Below are 13,699 nucleotides of genomic sequence, written 5' to 3'. Positions count from 1 at the left end.
CCCAAGAAATCTCGGCCTATCTGAAGGTAGCAAAGACATTCTTTTTTTTTTTTTAAAGATTTTATTTATTTATCTTTACAGGGGAAAGGAGAGAGGGAGAGAAACATCAATGTATGGTTGCCTTTCGTGCATCCCCTGCTGGGAGTTGGCCCGCAGGGAACTGGGCTGCAACCCAGGCATGTGCCCTGACTGGGAATTGAACTGCGATCCTCTGGTTCACAGGCCTGTGCTCAATCCACTGAGCTACACCAGCCAGGGCGCAAAGACATTCTCTTACGTTTTCTTCTAGAAGCCTTTTGATTCTGGCTTTTGGATTTAGAGTTCCACTTCATCTCAGATTAAATTTTGTATATGATGTGAGGTAGGGGGTGAGGTCCATTGTTTAGGGTGGTGATTAGTAGTGCGAGACCAGGTTCAAATCCTGCCTCTGCCACTTACAAGCTATTCAGTCCTGGGCAAGTTACTTGACACCCTGGGCCTCAGTTTCCACATCTGTAAACTAGGAATAGTGATAGGACCGGTCTCGTCACAATGGAGTCACCTCTCTGGTGGCATGCCTCAGGCGTTCCTGCTTGCAGCCCTCCCGTAGCTCTGAAAAGCCAACTTCACGCATCTCCCTGGTTGCCACTGTGTTGCTGCTGGGAGACCAGGGCCCAGGCAGCAGTGGGCAGGGGCGGGCGTTTAACAGATACTAATCGTTTCAGAGGAGCTGGCAGCTTGGCAGCGCGCCCCGCAGCTACAAGGAATCTTGAGGTGTTCTCTGGCCCGGACAGTGGGTCGGCTGCGGGTGATTGCAGGAAAGTTGGGTTTGGGGGAGCCCAGAGTCGGAGTCTCTCTCCCACTGATTGCTAATGGTCACTCGATCATATGGTTATGGCTCTGTAGAGCCAGTCGTGCAGGGACGAGGAAGGCAGAACCACCCTTTATGGGAGACCTGGCTGCCACGCATGGTAACCTGTCCCATCCTCCTCGGGGTCTGAGAAGACTCAGCCATTCATTCAGAAATATTCATGGGGCACCGACTTGTGCCAGTGAGTGTTTGAGGCACGAAATGCTGCCTCCCTGGAGCTTCCACTCCAGCGGCTGGAGGTCCGGACGGGTCAGGGGATGTACTATGGTCACGCGGCTGGCCAGGGACGGAGCAGAGAGCTGGGTGTAAAGCCCGAGTCCTGGTCTCCGTCCAGGCTGCCTGGGTCCCCTGGCAGCTCCTCAGTCAGTGGAGGATTCGTGGAGCTCTCAGGAAGGGCTTGTTATATGGAGACGTGGGGATTTCCTGAAGGGGCTGCCTGTTAACACGGTGGAATGGTGTAGTAATCCTCTGATCAGGAGAGACAAATACTAGCTCCTGCTTGAGACCTGGTGCTGAGGCTGTGTGGATTGGCCGAGATGACCGGCCAGTCTGGCAGGCTAGGTGTTCCTGCTCCATCTTTCCACCAGGGAGCCGAGGTCCCGTGAAGTCTTCGGTCTCACGCCCTGCAAAGCCTGTGCACTCACACATACCGCACCCCACTCCCGTGGTGTGAATGTTGACAGGTCCCTCGCAGAGGTGAACCCCGCACTCGGGGGGAACTGAGCCCCTCTGTCCCAGTTCTCCCACTTCCAGCGAAGGCTCAGCAGTGGCCAGGACGGGGGCTGAGGGCCCTGAGGAGCCGGTCTGCTGGCCCTGCTCATGGCCCCTCCCAGGCGAGGCCTGAGTCAGCACTGCATTCTCGGCCAGGCCAGGCTCTGCAGGGCCAGGCTCACAGCCAAGGACAGGGGCCTGATGAAGAGACAAGACAGGTTTACAGCAGCTGCAGCGCTGTGGCTGGGGTGGTGAGTTGTGCGAGCCAGAAGGAGAGCGCCGGGAGGACCCTTCTGGCCTGGGTCGGCTGGCCACTCCTCTGCTCAGTCCTTCTTCATTTTACTAAATAGGGGCCACTTGAGGTGGTAGAATCCCACCATCTGGGTCCAGACTCCGCCGGCCGGCCTGACTTGGCTGTGAGCTCTCAGACACATATCCCGTCTCCTCTGGGAGACTCCGTGTCCTCGACTCCAACACGGGAATACTTCCTGCCTTGTGACCTCCTGACGGTTCGCATTGAAAATAAACATAACGTTCACGGAGCCCCAACAAGGTGCCATTTACTCCTTGTGTGTTAGCTCATCTCATCTGCAAACAGCCCTCTGAGGCTGGAACCGTGAGTGTTCCCATTTTAAAGGTGAGAAAAAAGGCACCGATGAAGTGACTTGCCCAAAGACCCAAAGTCAGGATGCCACTGTGCCGGGCTTTGCACTTGGCCGGTCACACAGCAGCGTCCATACCTGTACCCACCCCTCCAAATGGCCTTATCCTCTGTGTGTGTTTATGCCATAGACCAAAAGGTGTGCGTGAAGTGCCTGGCGTCTCACGCACTCTCTATGGCAGCTGTAATTATTTGCTGTTGTTAGCAGAACCCACCCGCTCTGCATAAACGAATTTTCCTGACCAGCCTCCCCTGTCTGTCTTTGGGGAGACTGTAGTTCTTGGCCACACACCTCCTCTGACTGAGCGAGTTGCCGGCAGGCAGGCCGGCAGTCATGTCCCATTTCCAGGCCGACTCAGGCCAGCCCAGAGGGCTCAGGCCAGCAGTGTGACTTTCCCTTGTGGGGCCTTGGCCCCTGCGGCTCTGTTCCCCATCAGCCATCGTTGCCAGCGAAAGTAAACACCCAAACTGGTTAAACCAACAGCGGCCTGTTGATTCAGGGCTCATAAAACACAGGAACCCCAAGCCGCTTTAGGACGTGCCAGAATCCGGGGGCAGGAGGGAAGCCTGGGGAAATCTCCTGGCCAGGGCCACCTTCAAGCTTCTGCAGAAGCCGAGGGCCTAGACTGCCCCACTGCCGGGACTGAAGCCCTCGGGACGGCTTTAGCATGGGGGCCCTTGGTTCGGTTAAATCATGGCAGGGGCAGGATGATCCGGAACCTCTGATGGTTGGAAAGTGGAGTGGGTGTTGGTGGGGGTCAGTGAAGGGGGCCGGGCAGGCCTGGGAGGCCCAGTGGCTTCCTGAGAGCCCTCCCGCAGGCCCTGGGTGGTGCCACCCCAATTAGCAGCCATAGGTGTTAGAGGTTGCATCAGAGGGAGAGGGGGAAGTGGACCCCAGGAGGGTAATTTTGGTTGCTGTTTGCCTCTCCTCGGTTCCTCTTTCAGAGGCTAATTGGGTTCGTTTTCGAGCTCTCTCAGGATGCCCGGGCCTGCCCTGGAGGAGGTCCCCTTGTCCTCAGGTGGCCTCTGAAGCATGGAACTTGACTCTCAAACAAACTCGGGTAACAAGTCACCTGAAAAGATTGTTAAAATGCAAATGTCCAGCCTCATCTAGGAGATTCGAGAGCAGTGGGTCAGGGGCATGGCCCAAGTGTGTGCATTTTTATTGAGTGCCTCCCCAACCAGGTGATTCCGCTGGGATGGGGGAAGGGGAAGAGGGGCCGAGGAGCTCACTTGGAGAAAAGCTGATGATCAGGGCCAAGAAACCTGGGTTGCAGTTTGGGATCCACCAAGAACCACAGTGAGGAGAGCAGTAACCTGTGTGGATGTGGTCGGCACCTCCTTGGTGAAATACACACAGACAGCAGCACCTAGCCGGTGCCTAGCGAATAGAAACTGCTCAAGAAACCGCACCTCTCAGTGTTGTTCAACTTGTTGGCCTGCGTTTACTGAGCCAAACACACATTTTGTGAGTTTGCTTTTTCAGTTACCACCACACCTTGTGTGACGGGTCTATTAACAGCCCCATTTTCAAGACAGGAACACTGAGGGTGAGCGCGGAAAGCCCCGTCCAGGGATCGCCTGGCGGTGGAGTAGGGGCACTTCAGTGGGACTGAGATGCATCCCACGTGACAGGCTTTCCCCCGGCTGAAGCTGCCCCTTATGGAGCTGGGTCCTGAGCCTCTCCTTTTCTGTCTGTGAAATGCTACCAATCATATTCATCTTGGTTAAGCAGTTTAAAAAGATGCCAGATGAGCAGACATTTTGAAAAGTGACTGAGCGGGAAAGAAAATGGCGTTTTGAAAGGGAACAAGAGTGAAGACTGGTTTCTTGACTGGTGACTGGGCGTTGGGCACTGGCTGTGTGTCTTGCATTAGACACACATCTTCTGATTGTGGTGGAATACACGTAACACGACGTACCATTTTAACCATTAAAAAATGTGCAGTGCGGTGGCATTAAGAACATTTGTCATGTTGCACAGCTGCCACCACTATCTAGTCCCCAAACTTTTGACCACCCCCCTACAGAAACCCCATGCCCATTAGCAGGCGCTCCCCTGACCTGGCAGCCACCGGTCTGCTTCTGTGTCTATGGGTTTGTCTGTTCTGAACGTTTCGTTTAAGTGGGACCACATAGTATGTGCCCTTTTGTGTCTGATTTCTGCCACTCAGGATAACTTTAAAAAAAATTTTTTTTGTTCATCCTCACTGGAGGATATGTTTATTGATTTTAGAGAGAAAGGAAGGGAGAGGAAGAGAGAGAAATATCATTTGGTTGCCTTCCATCTGTGTCCCAACTTGGGATTAAGCCTGCAACCTAGTCATGTGCCCTGATTGGGGATCGAACCTGCAGCCTTTTAATTTATGGAATGATGCCCCAGTCAACTGAGCCACCCGGCCAGGGAATGTCACGATTTCAGGGTTCATCTGTGTTGTGGCCTGTGTCGGCACTTCATTCCTTTTTGTGGCTGAGTAATATTTCTGAACGTTAGACCTCATTTTGCTTATGCATTTGTCCACCGGCGGATACTTGGGCTGTGGGTACCAGAGGTTTTACGAAATGAGCACTGACCACCTCCATGTGTTTGCAGGCAGCCCCTCTAACAGGGCTCGCAGGGGGGCCCGACAGGGCGGGCGCTTGGTGGGGTTTTATTCATCATCACTGTTGTTCTCGGTGATTTCTCTGTTTTATCCTCACTCTCAAAAATATCTTGTCTGGGTCCACAATCAATGTTTTCTTGAAGTACATTGAACATATTATTCTACTAATGTTTTGCCTTCCAATATTATAATTTTTTTCCTTTTTTAAAATGGAAGTGTAGTTGACATCCAGTATTACATTAGCGTCAGGTGTACGGCTAGGTGATTCCACGTGTATGTTCCCTATGATGTGGTCACCACAAGACCTCTAGTAACTGTCACCAGGCAGAGTTGTTAGGACAAGATTGACCATCTCCCCTGTGCTGTAATTATATCCCTGGGACTTTTTTGTTCAACAACTGGAGGTTTGTACTTCTTGTTCCCCTTCCCCTTTATTCCCCACCCTCCCCACTCCCCTCCCCTCGGGCAACCTGTTAGGATTTCACAGAGAAGGTGTTGGTGACGAAGAGGTGAAGTGACTCACCCAGGGTCACACGGCAGGGAGTTGGCAGAGGCAGGACTGGAAAGCATGGCCCTCTGACCCCAGAACTCGGGATGAGCAGTACCCGGGAATTCTCCTGTGGCTTCCAGGGTCCCATGTCATGGGACCACCCCCCTGGGGTGGCTCCTCACATCACCCCTGAGGTAGCCCACTGGAACATCAAGAATGGTTTTGTTTGTTTGTTTGTTTAAATCACATTGGTTTCCTCCCCTCAGGCCCCTGAAGCCAGAATCTCTAGAACAATGGTTTCCAACCAGGGATGATTTTGGCTGCCTCCTCCCCAGGAGACATCTGGCCATGCCCAGTGGCAATTTCAGCTGTCCACAGGAAGGGGGCTACTGGCCTCTAGCGAGTGGGGTGCTGCTCAGCGCCCTCCGTGCCCAGGGCGGCCCCCACCACACAGAGGGATCCCGCACTGACAGCCCTCCCTCCGTCCCTCCCTCCCTCCGAAGCACTTCTACCAAACCCTGGACCTGGACCATTCTGTGCTGAAAACGCTGCTCTAGGGTGGGGGCCCTGGGGGGGGGGGGCACCCGCAGTTTTCAGCTCCCCAGCTGATGGTCATGTGCAGCTGGGGCACTTCTCAAACCTGACAGCTCCCGGACGTCACCTGGACTCCTCATTAAGCTGTAGGTTGGGGCTGAGAGGTCTGGGTGGGGCCCCAGGCTCCGCATCTCTGACAAGCTCCCTCCCATGCCGGGGCTCCCGGCCCACATGGTGAGTCGCAAGGTTGGAGTACGTGTAAAAGCTCATAGAAGCCGGACTGGCTTCATGTGGTTCTCTTTTAATTTCCATGTAAAAAGATAGTTTTCCTTCAGGGAAGGAGAAGGGGTGGGAAGTGCACCTTTGGCAATGAGACAATCAGTCGGTTGCTCGAAACTGCTTGGCTTCGAAGGAAGCAGCCAGGGAAGTTGCTTTTGCTGTAGGAAATCAAGTTGTGTTCACAGCACTGCGTGGTGATTCACAGAGCAGCTGGCCAGGCCAGCCTCCCTCCCAGCGTCCAGAGCTCACGGCCCCGTCCAGCCCCTGGCCTGGCCGGCTGGGAGCCCCTGGCCAGCTTGCCCAGTAGCAATGACTCAGGCTTTCCACCTGCAGAATGGGACAGATGGCTCTTCCCGCCTCCCCACCCATCCCTGGGGCCACAGCTGCCAGTTCGCTGCCCCCCACCCTTCACAAACTCATCAAAGGCAGAGCTTAACAGCCAGGACCTGCTTCTGTAGATGTGACTGCTGTTGGGTTGGGTTTTTTTTGTTGTTTTTTTTTACTGCTAATAAACCTCCATTTGCCGCAGCGCAATTAGGAAGTCATACAAAATGTGTATATTAAAAGAAAGGATTAATAACCCGGCCCATATGGGAGAAATTAGCTTCTGTGGACAGGCCTTTTCAATCTATACTCCTAACTGGCAGCCCCCTGGAACGGGCCTGGCCTGCTGGGCCCGGGAAACAGAGAGCCTGGGCCAGCAGGATGGGGCTCGGTGGGGGGTCGTCGTGAGCTGTCAGGTTCCCAGGTCCCAGCAAAGTGTCTGGGAGCCTCTGGCTGATCCTCAACAGATTCCTTAAGTGCTGCCAAGTGTATGGTTGCTCCTGAAGGAGCCGGTTTCAACGGAGCTTGGGGCAGAGGGAGGGGGTATTCGCCACCTGGAGGTGCAGGCGGGCCAGGAGAGGAGGGTGAGGTTTGGGCCTCAGGCCTCCCGTGGCTGCCGCCCCGGCTCCCGGATGGGGAGGTCCACCGGCCCTTGGCACGGAAAGGGCTGGCCCTCCGCCCGGTTCTCGGGCTCTGGGAGGAAGGCCAGGAGCACAGGCTGACTCACTGGCGGGAGGGCCGGCCTCTCTGGCCCACGCTGCCAAGGCGAGGCCTGAGCAGATGGACCCCTCATGCTGGCTGGGACTTGTTTCCCACCCTGCTTGGACAGCGTGGCTGGAGACAGTCTCCATTTCCTGTAGGAAGGACCCAGAGCCTGGCTGGGGTGTCGAAGGAATGGGGCGCTCAGCTTTTGAGGTTCAAATCTCAGCCTGGCCACATGACCTTGGCCACAGGATGACCTGACCGTTCTCAGCTTTCATTTTCTCCCCAGTTAGATGTGTGTGAATTTTAAATTGAGTTTATCGCAAATGTGCCTAATTTCAATACTTCCTTCCTCAGAAGGTTGCTGTGAGCATTCAAGTGTATCATGGCAGCGAAGTGCTCAGCATAGGCCCACCCATCCTTCCATCTTTCATTATTGCAAACCCAGATGAGACTGTAGGTGTGGAGAGATACACAGATTTGTGCACCAAGATATATTGGGATATATTCATATCTAACCCCATTCATCCATCTGTTCATTTTTCTCATTCTCCATTCTTCCTTCCATCTATCCATCCTTCCATCCTTCCATCCTTCCATCCTTCCATCCGTCCATCCGTCCATCCGTCCATCTGTCCATCCGTCCGTCCATCCATCCCTCCCTCCGTCCATCCCTCCCTCCATCCCTCCCTCCATCCCTCCCTCCATCCCTCCCTCCATCCCTCCATCCCTCCATCCATCCCTCCATCCATCCCTCCATCCATCCACCCTTCCTTCCATCCATCCTTCCATCCATCCTTCCATCCATCCTTCCATCCTTCCATCCATCCATCCATCCATCCATCCATCCATCCTTCCATCCTTCCATCCTTCCATCCTTCCATCCTTCCATCCATCCATCCTTCCATCCATCCTTCCATCCATCCTTCCATCCATCCATCCATCCATCCATCCATCCATCCTTCCTTCCATCCATCCTTCCATCCATCCTTCCATCCATCCTTCCTTCCATCCATCCATCCTTCCTTCCTTCCATCCATCCATCCATCCTTCCTTCCTTCCATCCATCCATCCTTCCATCCATCCTTCCATCCATCCTTCCATCCTTCCATCCTTCCATCCTTCCATCCTTCCATCCATCCACTCATCCATTCATCCATCCATCCATCCATCCATCCATCCATCCCTCCATCCCTCCCTCCATCCCTCCATCCCTCCATCCTTCCCTCCCTCCCTTCCTTCCTTCTCTCCCTCCTTCCCTCCCTCCCTCCCTCTTTCCTTCCTTCCCTCCTTCCCTCCTTCCTTTATTCCCGAGCACCTCCTACCAAATCCTAGGCCCTTTTCCTAGCCTGGGCTCACGGTAGTACACAGAGCGAAGTCCCCCCACCACCCACCGTGGCTTGCATTCTAGTGGGAGGAGAGATAGACCTAAACCAGTAACACTACATGTTGTGTGTCTGTAAGTGGGAAGGTCTTTGGAGAAAACAAATGAGGGTAAGGCAGGATAAAGGCAAGACAGGGAGAGACACACACACACAGACAGACAGACGGACAGGAAATCACTGTTTTAACTGTGGGGAAGGAGGGTGGAAGGGTTGGGGTAAGGCAGCCTTTCTGAGGTGGTGAGTAGAAACCCGCAAGACATGAGGAAGGGAGCCATGCAGGTAACCAGGGAGGAGCCTCCCGGAGAGAGGCACTTGCACGTGCACCCCCTCTGAGATAGGAGGGCGCTGCTTGTGGTCGAGAGACGGAACATTCTAACAGGGGTGTCCAACCTGCGGGCCGCGGGCCGCATCTGGCTCAGGATGGCTGCGAATGTGGATCAATGCAAAACTGCGAATTGACTTAAAACATTATGAGGTTTTTTTCTGTGTGATTACGTATTGTGATGTATTTAATGTGTGGTCCAAGGCAGCTCTTCTTCCAGTGTGGCCCAGAGGTGCCAGAAATTTGGACACCCCCGTCAGCTGGGGCAGCATGAGTAAGGGCGGGTCCCAGGGAGTGAGGTCCGAGCCATGGCTGGGGCCCCTCGGGGTTGTCTGGAAGACCGAGTCCAGAGATGTGAACGAGTCTCAAAGCGATATGGACACCCTTTGGGAACTGGGTCCCAGCGTGTCACACTTGCGAGTCTGCAAGGCGTGGCCTGACATAGGAGGGGGAAGGAGGGGGTATAGTCTGGCAAAGGCAGCCTTGTATGGAAAGCCGGTTTGCCCATCGTTCCGTTAAAAATGAAATAGGTTCTCCTTCCCCTTTCCCTCTGTAAGGAGGGCAGGCCCCTCCTGTCCCTTGATTCAGGAAAACAAAATGTGTCATTCAGCGAAAATTTGCCCAAATGACTTGGAGCACTTTTAGAAGAACATGCCATTTGCCGAGTCTGGTTGGCGGGGGTGGTGGTTCCAGGCTGAGCAGTGACAACAGGTGACAGAGGCGGGTAGAGCGTGTCCTAGCTCGGCACCGTGAAATGGGAAAGCCTCTCCCGGGTGTCCTCACTCTGCCTTCTTGTGCTCTGTCCTCAGCCCAGCGGTCCGCCCACGAGCTGCCCATGGTGGAGAGACAAGACACCGACAGCTGCCCGGTCTACGGGGGCCAGCAGATGATCCTCACCGGACAGAACTTCACGGCCGAGTCCAAAGTTGTGTTCACGGAGAAGACCACAGGTCAGGGCCTTTCCAGCTTGTTTGTGCCCACTGGCGCCGCACACAAGCCCCACCTGTGGGTTCTCAGCAGCCCTGACTTGGAAGTAGAGCTCAGGGTGTAGAGGGTCACATCCTGCCCTTTTTCCTCACCCACGACGCCTGTCGCATGTGATTTTGATGTCGACACGGCTCACCATTACGCCAATGTGCCATACTGTGTTTTAGCTCATGCCCGGCTGTTTCACTGGTTGATAAGCTTGGCCCTTCCCACCCCCAGTTCTCTTTTCTAAACTATTTTTTTCACATAAAGAGGCAAACATTTTAAACTTTTTACTATTATTAAGAAGAGAGGCCACACAGCATTGTGAGTAAGTGTGCCTGCTCTGGGCCTGGTTGTCCTGGGTTTCCATCTGGCTCTGCTACTTTCTTGCTGTGTGACCTTAGGCAAATTACCTAACCTCTCTGTGCTTCCATTTTGTCGTGTATAGAATGATAATAACAAGAGGGCTATCACAAGGTTGGATGAGTTACTACATGTCAAAAAATTATAATAGCACCAGGCATATTGTAGGCCGATAAACAGGGGCTACTTGTATTTTTATTATAAATCATGTTGTGATTAATTTATACTTTTTAAGAGTAACCGATCTTTTCAACATGGATCTCCATGTGCATCTTGTTTATTGATGGTGTATTCCTAGCGGTGGAATCCTGGAGAGGCATGTTGAGGGTTTTACATCCAGATCGCTAGATTACCCCCCAGAAATCCCCAAACCGAAATTCCCACTGATACGTGTTGGGACGGGTCTCCCTCCTTTCCAGAAGTGCCATCTTTTAAATTGAAAAAATTTGCTGAAATGGTACTTCCTTTTCCTTTGCATTCCTTTGCTCTGAGCAGTCGAATGTTTCTGTTTATTGGACATGTGGTATATTCTTTCTCGCATGCACGGGCTGGTGATGTGTTTTGCCCACGAGGATGTGATCAAGAGAAAATGGTCAGAAGTAGGAAAAGGATCAGGCTATGCAATTTCTTGTTATTATGGATGCTAGGCCTGGCTTTTTTCCCCTAATGGACATGATTTCAGTAGGTTAATTCAAAGGGGTGTTGATGTTCGATTCTTTGTTTATTGCCTTTGGGATGATCTAGAGACGCTAATAGGAAGGTGGTCCATTTGCAGGGTGTGCGTGCTGCCCAAGGGCACCTCCTCTGAGGGTTGCCCTTCAAACTGCATACTTCGGGGACCTATTGTTACCAGGGCACCTGCTGACAGGAGGAAGCAGAGTGTGGGGAGCGGTGCCCCCTCCTAGTTCACACAAAGCTTCCTCGTGGGATGGATGCTGTGACCGGCCACTATGAAAGCACGATATCCAAGGTGGAATTACAAAAGGCATTAAGTCTGGCCATGGCAATGGGGGCTAATGGATGGGTGATAGATGGATGGGAGATGGATGGATGGGAGATGGATGGGCGGGTTTGGGAGTGGTTTAGAAGGCACGCGGCCAGCCAGTGGTGGTGTCGTGAGGGGTAGGAATGCGGACATTAAAATGTAGGCATTGCACTCTATTATGTGTTTGCCCAACACTTTATTTAACTACTCCCCGTTTATTGGGCATGAGGCTGCTTCCAAGTCGGTGCTGTTGTAAGTAACTCAGTGATGAACATCTTCTGTGCTCATTTTGTCAGCCAGATAAGCACTCCTGCTCTTTAGCCAGTCTGCTTGTGTTCAAACCCCAGCTCCACTACTTTCTAGCTGTGTGACCTTAAGCAAGTTACTCACCTTCTCTGGGCAGCAATTTCCTCATCTCTGTAATGGGGACGATGACAGTCCTCTCTCATAGGGGTGGTCATGAGATCAAGAGCTTGTTCGTTACTTGTTCAGTACTTATGAAACTCTTGGTATATAAGAAGTGCGTGATAGGTGAGCTAATGCTGTTTGTTTTGTTATTTCCTGTACGTGCTGTGGTGGACCCAAGGGGGCATGCCCATTTTTACGTGTCCTGGGGGAGGTTTATGTTTCAGGGGGTGGAATATTTTTCTACAGCGGGAATTTGTGAGGCTCTGATGAGTCAGGGAGCGAGCCGATTGCAGAAGCCGAGGCTGTTTGGCACGAGGAGATGCTCTGGTGAGTGGGCAGAGGCTGGAAGGGAGAAGCCTTCCAGGGCCAGGTGGAGACAGAAGCTGGGTTGAGCCTGCACGCGGGCGAGGTGACTGGGAGTCGGCATGGGCTGTGGAGCGAGAGCGAGCTATGAAGTTTGTCTCTTCGGGGTTGACGCATCTCCCGTACCAGAAAACCATCCTGTTGGCCTTCTGCTGACTTTCCCCAGAAGTGTCTGGCTTCAAAATGCCTCATGAGCAGAGGGGGAAGGCTAATAATATACAGGTGGCATGTTACCCAGGGTGGCAGTTTCTGTGGGGCTGGGGGCCATGGGGCCATGCAGGGATGACTCGGAGGCCAGGCCCCACCAAGACCCCCTGGAGTAAGGAGCCAGCCAGCTTCCCGCCACCCAGGGAACTCACATTCTTGTGGAGCTACTTAGGGGATCAGCTTAGTGTGTGTTGAATGAATGAATGAATGAATGACATATACAGTCTTGCTTTTCTTCTCTTGGCCTCCGAAGAAATTTCAGTTTACCTCTTAAAGGGCGGAAAACTCAGCACCTGTTCCAGCTCCATGAAGTGCCATGTTAGTAAGACGAGGAATATTGGCAGCTCCCTGTGACTGACCATCAGTGGGCGGGCCCTTGTCTGCCACTCCCCACTGGCTGTCTTCTCTAACCCTGCAGTGGCGGGAGGCAGACGGCAAAGGAGAAGTCAGGGGACTCGCCTGAGAGCATACCCAGCATCATCCAGTCGACCTCCCTCGGCCTCCATCTCCGACTCTGTAGAGTGGGAGCAACAGTCCTTGCCTCCTAGGGTTAAACGTGGAAACAGGCAGCGTGTACTCAGTGCCTGGGGAGTGCTCACCGAATGTCCGTCACTGTTTTTATGGTCTCCTCAGCATGATCACAGCTCAGGCCATACACATCGCCCACCGGACACACACTGCCCCGGGCGCCAGCCTCAGCTGGGGGCCAGGCAGGCTTTGGGGGTGCTGTGTGGTGTGGCAGTTACAGGCCAGGCCTCTGAGGTCAGATGGCCCAGGTTCAAATCCATACTCTGTGTTGAGTGGCTCTGGCGTCCTGGCCAGGTAAGGCACCCCCCCTCTGGGAGCCAGCGTTGCCCCTTCTGTAACATAGAGATGACTGACTTCTCTCAAGAGATGAGAAGGTTAAATGAGATCACACAGATTAGGCTCTTTGCACAGAGTTTGGCTCATTGCGGATGCTCCTTAAACGTTAGCTTCTATTATTACCATTCTATTTGGCCTGTGGACAGACAACGATGAGTAAGATTTTTAGCTCATGGAACCAAGAGACGTTGACAAACATAATAATAATAAACGATGTGCCGGGCCTTGTCCTGAGCATGACAGTCCTACAGGGTAGCTACCACTCTCCCCATGTTACCAATGAGAAACTGGGCCCAGAGAGGGTGCGTGACTTAGCGATGGTCACACAGTGGCCCACAGCAGAGTTGGGTTTGACCGCAGAGCCTGCCCCCTTGACTGTTAGCTGTCCCGCTCTGAAGAAGCGTAGAACCAGGTTCCTTTGGCCAAAGGCCTTTTAGCTGCTCCGAGTCCCTGACTGGAACCATTTTGCAGTGAGATGGGGCCCTGACTTCTGCATCAGGACCTTGGGGCCGAGGGAATACGGTTCGAACCCTTTCCCGTGTAACTAAGAATCCGGCTGAATGTATCTCCTGGGTGGATGCTAGCAGACAAGCAGGGCTATTTGAGATGCCCCACACCGTCCCGAGGTGAGGCGTGGTGGGTTTCCCGGGCGGGGGGTGGGGTGCCTGGGACTCCCCGT

At 53.4% G+C, this 13,699-nt stretch overlaps 1 protein-coding gene across 3 annotated transcripts in view; it reads left to right on the top strand.

Annotated features, from left to right (window-relative positions):
* NFATC2 (nuclear factor of activated T cells 2) overlaps nucleotides 1–13,699 on the top strand; it is a 128,841-nt gene that overhangs the window by 66,048 nt on the left and 49,094 nt on the right. For all 3 annotated transcript variants that reach the window (XM_037059906.1, XM_037059907.1, XM_037059908.1), the window contains exon 6: nucleotides 9,671–9,811. In XM_037059906.1, the coding sequence (XP_036915801.1) occupies nucleotides 9,671–9,811 (141 nt within the window). The remainder of the gene's footprint in view (nucleotides 1–9,670; nucleotides 9,812–13,699) is intronic.

Source organism: Sturnira hondurensis, unplaced genomic scaffold (assembly GCF_014824575.4).
Source record: "Sturnira hondurensis isolate 20B ecotype Veracruz unplaced genomic scaffold, ASM1482457v3 Scaffold0011378, whole genome shotgun sequence".
NCBI classification, from domain to species: Eukaryota; Metazoa; Chordata; class Mammalia; order Chiroptera; family Phyllostomidae; genus Sturnira; species Sturnira hondurensis.
This window is presented reverse-complemented; position numbering and strand designations above follow the sequence as displayed.